General features: G+C 49.6%; 1 protein-coding gene across 1 annotated transcript in view; it reads right to left on the bottom strand.

The window, feature by feature from the left end:
• Positions 1 to 11,393, bottom strand: part of LOC112110156 (vasoactive intestinal polypeptide receptor 1-like) — a 76,778-nt gene that overhangs the window by 44,740 nt on the left and 20,645 nt on the right. The window contains exon 4 of the mRNA XM_026657817.1: positions 424 to 517. Coding sequence (XP_026513602.1) covers positions 424 to 517 — 94 coding nt within the window. The remainder of the gene's footprint in view (positions 1 to 423; positions 518 to 11,393) is intronic.

Below are 11,393 nucleotides of genomic sequence, written 5' to 3' on the forward strand. Positions count from 1 at the left end.
ATGACAGATGCTGAAGGGGCACTCACGCTGTGTCTCTGCTGATGAAGGGTTGGGGTGATTCCTGAGTCCCTGCCCTCCCCAAGGGCAATAGGAGCAGCCTCTGCTAGAACTGAGCAAATCACTGATGGAAATGTTTTATTCAATCAGAAACTGAAACGGCCAAAGCGAAGCTTTTCGGCTTTTCAAAAATATTCTTCCATTTTTTTTTCTATTCACTGAATTTCTCCCAAATTCGGGAACAGTTTCAGAGTCCCGTAAAATACATTTTTGTGCAAATGTACTATTTGCTGAAAACAGTTCACCCCCCAGCTCTAGTCTCCATCCCCAGCAAGAGGTGGGAGTGAGGAACCAGCTACCAAAGCACGGTGGCTTTGAGGGATACCGTCCCCTTTACTAGAGGGCTGTGGGGAGCCAACACCGCACCTTGAGATTTCTTGAATACTTGAAGGACCTCTTGACAGGTCATTGCTTGGGACTGGCCAATTGACACCGCCGGCCAGCAGCTGACGCCATCCCACTCCCTCAGGCAGCCTGGGAGAACCAAGAACAACGTTAGTATTGGGGGTGGAAATGAGCAAGTCACCATGTGGCATCTGGAGAGCGTAGCCATCATTTGGTGGGGACCAGGGCAAGTCACCCCAAAAGAGAAAGGGGTCTTCTCATCAGCTGCCAACCCATGGCCTCCCCTCATCAGAACACAGCACCCCCACCTACAGAGCGGTTACCCAACCGCAGTTCCCTTCTCCCAGTCCTGGGCCGACTCACTGCAGTCAGTAAAGGAGAAATTTCACACCAGATCCTCAGATAGGTGTTAGAAATAAAACCACTGGTGCGTCAACGTGCTGTCGTTTAAAGTGAAAGCCAAAGGCAGGTGAGGCTACAGAATTTGGATGGTGGCTGCCCATCTCTGGGAGCGGGGGTACAGATGCTCTATAAGAGGAGAGCAGCTGCACTGTAGCAAGCTAGTCTTTAAAGATTTGATCCCCCTGGCTCCTTCTTCATCTATGCAACCCCCCTGTGGGAATTAGGATGCATGCAGTGCAGGGGGTGTGCAGCAGACTGGGTCATTCACCTATGCAATGAGGATTCCTAACTCCATAGGAAGCCAGACAGAATACAGATCCCCTAAAGCCAATGGGAATCAACTCTGCTCAAAGGAGCAGTCATTTCTTTTCTTGAAGTCTGACAACAGCTGGATTGGCTAAGTCAGGATCATGCAGCCCTTGACAATCACCCAATAATCCACCCAGTACAATACCAAGTATTGTTATTCCCCATCATACCGATGGAGGCACTGAGACCCAGCAGTTAAGTGACTGTCCCAACACCACACAACTCAGTGGCAGCGCCAGGACTAGAACTGAGGAGCTTGTATTTGAGGCCACTGTTATGTGTATTCTGCTAGACCATGGCTCTGGGGTGGAAAACAGCTTTCTGTTTGCAAAGGGAAGTCATGCAGTCAAATAGGGTTCCCCCCTAACAGCTAAGATACAAGATCCCCCAAGATCACATTCACTTTCCTATAGGTCCTCTGTGTTGGTTGGGTTTGGTCTCATTTGATGGCACTAAGAATAATTCTGTCCTACTTGTTTGATACCATGGTTACCACTGACAATGTGTTGTGTCTCATGCTCTTTACACCACATAAACAATGCGAAGAAACCATAGTGTACAGCTGGGTTCCACAGAACCATATGTACCAGAGCTGTGTGAAAAGCAAAGTCTCTGTCCTAGGAGAAATTCTAATATTTCAACATTTTTTTGGTCCCAGATCAGGGCAAAAATGAAACAATAAAACTTTCCATGGAACAAAGAGTTCAGAAAAATTTTAATTCATAAATGACAAAAAAATTGTTGAACGCAGTATAGTTGTAGTTGTGTCAGTCCCCAGATATTAAAGAGACAAGATGGGTGAAGTCACATCTTTTATTGGAGCAACTTCTGTTGGTGAAAGGGACAAACTTTCAACCACACAGAGCTCTTCCTGGGGTCTGGGACTGGTAAAGGTACTCCCAGCATTACAGTTTATGGCTTATTACAACAATCTGTAACCCATTAACCCCCTCATTTTGTCCTATGACTGCAGAGGTATAAATGGACCACTCTGCCTTGAATGGGCCCTTACAATACCTGCTAACTACTTATGCTAAACAATCTGTTCCACCTTGCATTTAGCTGTAACACTCTGAGTACCTTTCCCAAACCTGGAGAAGAGCTCTGTGTGGCTCGAAAGTCTCTCTCTCTCACCAACTGATTGGTCCAATACAAGATACTACCTCACCCACCTTGTCTGTCTAAAATGTTTTGTTGCAAGTCAGTTCAACATTAAACTGCATCTGCTTGATATACTGCAGTTCATCATATGGGCCCAGCTCCCAGGCCAGACTACATCTCCCATGATGCACCAAAGTTATGGGATTCCCATGATGCACCACTGTGGCTTTATCAGAGGGGAGACTTTGGTGCATCATGGGAGATGTAGTCCAGGCAGGGAGCCCAAACTACAACTCCCATGAGGTACTGTGACAGCTCATGCAGACAAATTAATATCGAACTGGCTCGAAACTAAATGTTTTGATTTAGTTCAACAAATTGAAATGTTTCAATTTGGGCCAACCTGAAACAAAATGTTACATTTGGATTTTGCCAAAGGAAAATGAAAAAAGTTCAGCAAAATTGAAATTTTTCCACAGAAAATTTTGATTTTGTGAAAACTGTATTTCCATCAAAAAAGCATTTTGATGGAAAATTTCTGACTAGGTCTAATCATAACAATAATAATAATACCTAGCACTTATCTAGCACCTATCTAGCACGTTTCATTAGTAGCCCTCAAAGTGCTTCATAAAGGAGGTAAGTATCATTATCCTAAGCCAACTCTCGTGTTTACTAACCCTACGCAAACATGGCAGGCCTAGCTACCTAGAGCAGCAGGATGTAACTGGTTTCCGGAGGCTTCTAAAAACCAGAGGACACTGTGAGCACCACAAGAGGGCTCACAATCTATTTAAAGTGATATTGCCCTATTCCTATACATGTGTGGTGCACAACCTTATTACACAGGAGAGCCTCATAAATCTAAGCATAACCTTGTGTGGGCCAAATAGATTCTACATATTTTAATATTTAAAGTCACATGCATTGATATATATTTTAAGTTCAGCTCATATCATAGAATCATAGAATATTAGGGTTGGAAGAGACTTCAGGAGACCTAGTCCAACCCTCTGCTCAAAGCAGGACCAACACCAACTAATTCATCCCAGCCAAGGCTTTGTCAAGCCCGGCCTTAAAAACCTCTAAGGATGGACATTCCACCACCTCCCTAGGTAACCCATTCCAGTGTTTCACCACCCTCCTAGTGAAATAGTGTTTCCTAATATCTAACCTAAACCTTCCCCACTGCAACTTGAGACCATTGCTTCTTGTTCTGTCATCTGCCACCACTGAGAATGGCCGAGCTCCATTCTCTTTGGAACGCCCCTTCAGGTAGCTGAAGGCTGCTATCAAAATCAAATCCCCCCTCACTCTTCTCTTCTGCAGACTAAGCAAGCCCAGTTCCCTCAGCCTCTCCTCATAAGTCATGTGTTCCAGCCCCCTAATCATTTTCGTTGCCCTCTGCTGGACTCTTTCCAATTTTTCCACATCCTTTCTGTAGTGGGGGGCCCAAAACTGGATGCAATACTCCAGATGTGGCCTTGCCAGTGCCGAATAGAGAGGAATAATCATTTCCCACGATCTGCTGGCAAAGCTCCTACTAATGCAGCCCAATATGCCATTAGCCTTCTTGGCAACAAGGGCACACTGCTGACTCATATCCAGCTTCTCATCCATTATAATCCCCAGGTCCTTTTCTGCAAAACTGCTGCTTAACCAGTCGGTCCTCAGCCTGTAGCAGTGCATGGGATTCTTCTGTCCTAAGTGCAGGACTCTGCACTTGTCCTTGTTGAACCTCATCAGATTTCTTTTGGCCCAATCCTCTAATTTGTCTAGGTCACTCTGGACCCTATCCCAAACTTCCAACATATCTACCTCTCCCCCCAGCTTAGTGTCATCCACGAACTTGCTGAGGGTGCAGTCCACACCATCCTCCAGATCATAAATGAAGATATTGAACAAAACCGGCCCCAGGACTGACACCCGGGGCACTCTGCTTGATACCAGCTGCCAACTAGACATCGAGCTGTTGATCACTACCCGTTGAGCCTGACGATCTAGCCAGGTTTCTATCCACCTTATAGTCCATTCATCCAATCCATACTTCTTTATCTGTATTTAGATAAACAATATTGTACATAGAAACAACCTATTTACACACTTGTGTAAACTAAAATGTAAACATGATGAGAAAACGCTAATGAATCGGCTGTTAGTATATTGTGTTGAAGCAGTTCTGTGGCCTTATGAAATGCTCTGATGGGCCATAGGTTGGGCACCCCTGCTATGCATGATATAATCATCCTGTATGAAACCAAGGGCTCGCCAATGCAGCATAAGTTTGGGTTAGTTATTGGACTCTTCGTGCACGCAGGCAGCTGGAATCATCCCTGCAAAATCAGAAGTGTTCCTGCTATCCAATGTAGAGGAATGTGATTATTTCAGATATGGACTGACTCTACTGCCCTGAACCTTTAACCTTGGCTCTGTAGATGAGTGGAAAGCAGTGGATGTGTTATTCCTTGACTTTAGCAAAGCTTTTGATAGGGTCTCCCACAGTATTCTTGCTCCCGCTCCCCACCTAGCTACACTACTGCCTGGAAACCCCTCCATTTTGTCTTCAATCCTGTTTCTTACTTCTGGAGGAACCTTGCTACAAACTGAAGCTCTGAACAAAAGACTGATTGACCCATCCCAACTGTGGATATACTCCAGAGACTTGATTTGAGCCTGCAGTTTATTCCATTACTGCTACAAGCCTGAACTTTGCCATTACTGTATGTAATTGATTCCATTTAACCAATTCAAACTCTCATCTATATTTCTTTCTTTTTATGAATAAACCTTTAGATTTTAGATTCCAAAGGATTGGCAACAGTGTGATTTGTGGGTAAGATCTGATTTGTATATTGACCTGGGTCTGGGACTTGGTCCTTTGGGATCGGGAGAACCTTTTTTCTTTTACTGGGATATTGGTTTTCATAACCATTTGTCCCCATAACGAGTGGCACTGGTGGTAATACTGGGAAACTGGAGTGTCTAAGGGAATTGCTTGTATGACTTATGGTTAGCCAGTGGGGTGAGACTGAAGTCTTCTCTGTTTGGCTGGTTTGGTTTGCCTTAATAGTAAAGGAACCCCAGCCTTGGGCTGTAACTGCCCTGCTCTAAGCAATTTGTCCTGAATTGATACTCTCAGTTGTGTCCCGCCAGAGGCAGCATCGTCACAGCCATGCACTTTTGCTAGGGCTATGATAGATTCATCTCCTCTGCACCTCAGGCACAGAGTGGGATGTGCAATATGCAGTCACCAGCGGGCTACACAGTTAGGGCCGGCTTTTCCACACAGCTCAGCATCCAGTTGCTGAGCACTTCTGAGAATCCAGACACGTCTTTAGTTGCCTGGGTGGGGACTGAGCATTTCTGGGACTCTGGCCCAGAGAGGCACAGAGCTCTGGAATTGTCAGTTCCAGCAGGTGTGTTATGAGATGCCACGAACACAGCCGTTCTCAAACTAGCTGGTCATCTGGTGCTGGCTCCTCCTTGTTTCCAGCTGCAAAACAGCGCAAGGACGTGGCATCCTTGCCTGAGACTGTTGGTTCATGGCAGCATGTTATGGGAAAGGGGATGGGGCCACATGACAGTAAGGAAGTGGGGTGAGGAGACCTGCATGATTGTGAATGGGCGGTGCGCACAGTACAAGCTCTCAACTATGACATGGCCTGGATTATGAGAGCCCCTGTCACAGATATGCTTTCACCTCCTACCCCCGCTGGAGTGCTTCCCACCAGCCCTGTCCTGCCTGCACTCCCCCCATCACACCTGCTTCAGGCAGCTGGCAAGGTCCATTCCTGGCCCTCTTGCTCACCTGGCTCAGGGCTAAACTGCCTCTGTTCCTGACCCCCTTCCCCACCAGGCCAGCCTGAGCCGTTTTGTTGGGATGCTTTTCCCTTCTTAATCAGCCAGATCCTCCCCCGGGCCGATTCCTCCAGTGAGTTCACAGTCCAGCCACGAAATCTCTGGGATTTGGGGAGTGGAGAGATGGGCACAGTTAAATCAACCTAAAGGGGCATCTCGAGGTGACCTGCTGCTGTGTCATCAGCAGCCCAACCCCTCAGGCCAGGATTTAGGGAGACCCAGTGTTGTGAGACTGGGAAGCGCAGGCTGTCAGTTAGCCTAGGGGCTAGAGAGAGCCATGGGGTCTCTCTGCGTCCAGCAGCCTCAACAAAGGCCCCCTTTGCACAGAGCTCCCCCTACCACACTGGGACCTTGGCAACAGGAGGAGGTTGGTAACATCTCTTTAAGGTGCTTCATTTTCGGTTTTTACCAATTCTTACCAAAAAAGTCCCAGGTTTTACAAAAGCCATTATTCATCCAATTTTCACCCTAATGTTCGACATGCCAGAACTCCCCGGACCCAGCTCCCAGCTCTGGAAGGCGAGATGGCGGCTCAGGAACCTCTCCTTCCAGAGCAGAGATTCAAGTCAGACATTCTGGAATGACTCGAGGCTGGTGTACGTACAGTTGTCAATCCACGCCCACCGCATACCGACTCTGCAGAGAGCACGGATGGTTATCTGCTGTCAAGCAAATAAAAGTCAGTGAACTGATTTTCATGCTAACATGGGTTGAAAATGAAAATCTGAACATAAGAACATAAGCAGGTTTTTTTTAAGTTTGGGAAAAAGCAAATGCTATTTACTCAGAAAACTGCTCAGTTAATTGTTTGCACCGATTTTCACCTGCATTTTAATTTTTGTAGTAAACACTGATACATTCCCAGGAAATTTTAAAGAAAATAAAAAGCAAAAATGAAGGGCCTGACGTGCTGTACACTGAGCTCTGCAGCATGGGTCAGCAGCTTGTTAATGGCAGGCAGAGCAGGTTTGCACCAGAAATTTACTATAAGGGTTACCCCCCGCCCCAATCCTTCCTCGGCCTGTGATGGTGGGGGGTCTTGCCGGGCAGTAGCGGGGAATGGGGAGGAACAGGGCGATCTGTGCATTCCTTTCCCTATTCCAACCAGTGTCTGCATAACCCCAGAAGGAGGCAGCACAGCTTAGCAAAGAGACTCCCCAGCTGGCAGTGGCCACGCTTTGCTCCTCCCGGCTCTGCTGGGCGCTGTGTGTGGAGAGCAGAGCATCATGGGTGCCCCGTGTCGTTTGGAGAGGGGGAAAGAGTCTGCTCACCCAGGGTCATTTGGTCTTTGCACCCTCCTCTGTAGTAGCTGGTGTGACACTCTACATCCCAGGGGAGCACACTGTGACCTCCATCTTCATCATTTGCATATAATTGTGATATTGCATACAAAGCATGCCTTGTAAGGTGTCATGGTTTCCCATGGTTATGATCTGTTGAAACCCACTGTTCCATCTAAATATGTGTATCATTCATGCATATAAAGTTATGAGATTGTGTTATATGGTTGTCACTAAAATATGCTGTGGGTTTGGGAAGCGCCCAGATACTGGATCCCCAGGTGTCAAACAACCATCAACAACATTATCCAGCAAGGGAGCTACAGTTCAATGACTCAGCTGCATAAGGTCACACCCGGGGAATTGCTCAACCTTGCCTGGGGACTCAGCAATGCCCCCAGACATGCCTAGATTTGTGTTCTCCAAGCGCATGGACTAAAGGTATAAAACAGAACACAGTGGCCCCATGCTGGGCATTTTCTCCTCTCTCACACCTATGCTGCAAGCAACAAGGAGACTCAGAAGACTGAAGACTCCAACAGAGGGGACTGGCCCAGGTGTCAAGGGTGAAACCTGTGTACTATGAACTGCAATATCCAGTGGGGTGAGAAAAACTGCTTAATCTAGATGTTGCCCAGTCTAATAGGGTTGAGAGTTTAGCCTGGGTGCTTATATTTTATTTTATTTTGGTAACCACTCTGACTTTTTGCCTATCACTTATAATCACTTAAAATCTATCTTTTGTAGTCAATAAATTTGTTTAACTGTTTATCTTTACCAGTGAGTTTGCCTGGAGTGTGCAGTAAATCTGCTCAGGTTTGCAAAGGCTGGTGTATATCCACTTTCCATTGATGAAGTGGTGAACCAATTAATAAATCTGCATTGTTTGTCTTGAGCAGTGCAAGAGGGTGTATTCCCGAGGTACAGTGCTGGGAGCTGGGGGGATTTGGCTGGTGCCTTTATCTGTGTGATTCATGAGTGTTGCTGGGAACATTCATGCAATCTAGCTGGGAGTGGGGCTCCATATGCGGTTGTGCTGAATGATAACAGCGCCTGGAGGGGTTTGCTGCTGGTCACTAGCAAAGCATTGTGAGAGTCAGCCCAGGCTGGAGAGTTTAGGGGGCACAGCAGTCCCACTGTCCTAGGCTGCACCCTGGGGATCCCGTCACATCCAGCTCTGGGCGCTGTTGGGCACAGGAGCCTGAGTGGCTGGGCCTCAGCTCTGGTCAGGAATGGCGATTCCTGAGCTTCTGCCATTGGATGCAATCCGGTCCGTGCCAAAGGCAGATAAACTGCTGCTCAGAAGGGTCATGAGCCCTGCAACTGGCAATCTGGGCAGGGAGGGTTCAGCAGGATCCGGGGGGGGGGGGGGGGGGGGGGGGAGAAGCTCTGACAGAGCCCAGGAATTCCCCTCTATCTGTCTAGGAGCCCTCTCCATGACATCACTGCCCAGCCCAGCCACTGGGGCATCTGCCACCCTCACACACGTACCCTACCCTTTGAGTGGCTGCGCCACTTCCTTCGGCCACCAAGAGCCTGCACAGTGGGCGAGTAAGCGAAGGCTGACAGATTTGTTGCCGTAATAAGCCTGGTCTTTGTTCTGTGAGTGATGGGAGGATGGTTAAGGAAGGAGAGGAGACAATGAACTCAGACAAACACTGTGTGTGTTTGTGTCCGGGTCTGTGGGTCATGTGTGCATGCACTTATGTTCATGTGTTTCTGTGTGTGCATGCATGTGTGAGCGTGTGTCATTCAGTGATACCAGACTCGAGGAAGGATGAGCCCATTGCCCGGTTAGCCATCTCCACTCTGGGGGCCCCTCACTAATGCCCACTCCGTTAGCAGGAGCAGGGGCAGAGAGTTGTATGGGCCCTTGGTGCCTGGGCTCCAGCAATATTCAGGGCCTGGGGGCCCGGCTCCACCAATGTTCGGGGTCGGATCTCTCCCCCATCCCCGCCTGCCACTCCACATGCTTCCCCCGAGTGTCCCCTGGCCCCCACTTGCTGCCCCCAAGCACCTCCCCCGGACCGTCCCTGCCTCTCCCCTGCAGCTCCACGCTGCCTCCGCTCTGCTGGCTCCCGGCATCAACTGCCGCCACAGGGTCCTAGTGCCCCCCTCCCACTAGTGCCAGGGCAGGCTGCCCCTGCCCCTGCCCTTCCCTTTTCCGGCAGGACCCTCCACGAGAACAGGAGTCCCCCCCACCCGCAGTCACTGCTCCTGCCCCACGCTGGACAAGGGGCAGCCCTACCCCCCACCCCCAGTGAGGCTACAGTGAGGGGCAGCAGCAAGGGAGGAGACGCACATGTGATGGCATCCCCCCCCCGGCACCTACCACAGGGGAGGTGAGGGGGCTTCCTGGACCTGAGAGGAGCCCTAGGAGCACGTGCACTGACAGTGGTATGAGGTGAGTGTGATGCAGGGGGGAAGAGGGAGGCCTCTCCGCTGGAGCTCGCTGCTGCCGGCCGGGAGAGGGCTGGGGGGGGGCAGTCCTCTCTGGCCTGCCTGCACCCCAAACTCCTCATCCCCAGCCCTGCCCCAGCCCAGAACCCTCACCCCCACACCCCAACCCTCTGCCCTAGCCCTGAGTCCCCTCCCACACCCTTGCACCCCTCATCCCCAGCCCCACCCCACAGACCTCACCCCTGCACCCCAACCCTCTGCCTGAGCCCCTCCCACACCCCAAGCCCCTCATTACCAGCCCCACCCTAGAGCCCTCACATTTTTACATTATTTAAAAAAATATACAGTAACTTCTCACTTAACATTATAGTTATGTTCCTGAAAAATGCTACTTTAAACGAAACGATGTTAAGCGAATCCAATTTCCCCATAAGAATTAATGTAAATGGGGGGGGGGGTAGGTTCCAGGGAATTTTTTTTTGCCAGACAAAAGACTATATTTTATATATATACACACACATATACACAGTATAAGTTTTAAACAAACAATTTAATACTGTACACAGCAAAGATGATTGTGAAGCTTGGTTGAGGTGGTGAAGTCAGAGGGTGGGATATTTCACAGGGAATGCCTTGCTGCTAAATGATCAACTAGCACTTGGCTGAGCCCTCAAGGGTTAACACATTGTTGTTAATGTAGCCTCACACTCAACAAGGCAGCACGAATGGAGGGAGGGGAGACAGCATGGCAGAGAGAGACAGAGACACACACCCTGTGTGTGTGTGTGAGAGAGAGAGAGACATTGCCCCTTTAAGTAGGCTGACCCCACTGCCTTTTTAAGTAGATCAGAAAGTTGAGACAGCAGCTACTGCCCGCAAGCTCCCTCCCTTCTGAGCCCTGTCATGCCCCCCCCCACTCTGTGGAGATGGGGGGCAGGAGCGGGGGAGGGGGAACACCCTGACATCAGCACCCCTCTGCCCCCCCCTCCCCCGCACAGCAAGCAGGAGGTTCACAGGAGCAGCTCCAAGGCAGGGGGCAGGAGCAGCACACAGCAGTGGGAGGAGGGACAGCTGAACTGCCCGGAAATTGATAGCTTGTTGGGCAGCTGCCACACAGGGCACTTAGGGGAGCTGATAGGGGGGCTGCCGGCCCACCCTGGTTCCAAGCCCCCACCAGCTAGCTCCAATGGGCTGCTCTTTCTGCAAGCAGTGGACAGAGCAGGCGGCTGCCAAACAACGTTATAAGGAAGCATTGTGCAACTTTAAATGAGCATGTTCTCTAATTCAAAGGTTCTCAAACTGTGGTACGTGGACCACCAGTGGTCCACAAGCTCCATTCAGATGGTCCGTGAATAGTTCCCTCTAAGGTGTGCGCCTGGGCAGCTGCGCACAAGAGAATGAAGACCCACCCACCTAATTAGTGGAGCCACGCAGGCATGGCTCCACTAATTAAGTGCCTGGACCCTGGAGAAGATGCACATGTAAGGTCAGGTGGTGGACTTGGGGCGAAGTGGGAGAGGGCAGTGGTGTGGGGGGGTGGGGGGAATTTGGGATGTGCAGGGCTGCGGCAGCCAGAAAAAGAGGCGACTTTCCCCAGCTCCAGGGCTGCGGCTGCCGGGGAGAGATGGCCCTCCTTCCCAG

This window comes from Terrapene carolina, unplaced genomic scaffold, assembly GCF_002925995.2.
Source record: "Terrapene carolina triunguis isolate 2854851 unplaced genomic scaffold, T_m_triunguis-2.0 Scaffold318, whole genome shotgun sequence".
In the NCBI taxonomy this organism is placed as follows: domain Eukaryota; kingdom Metazoa; phylum Chordata; order Testudines; family Emydidae; genus Terrapene; species Terrapene triunguis.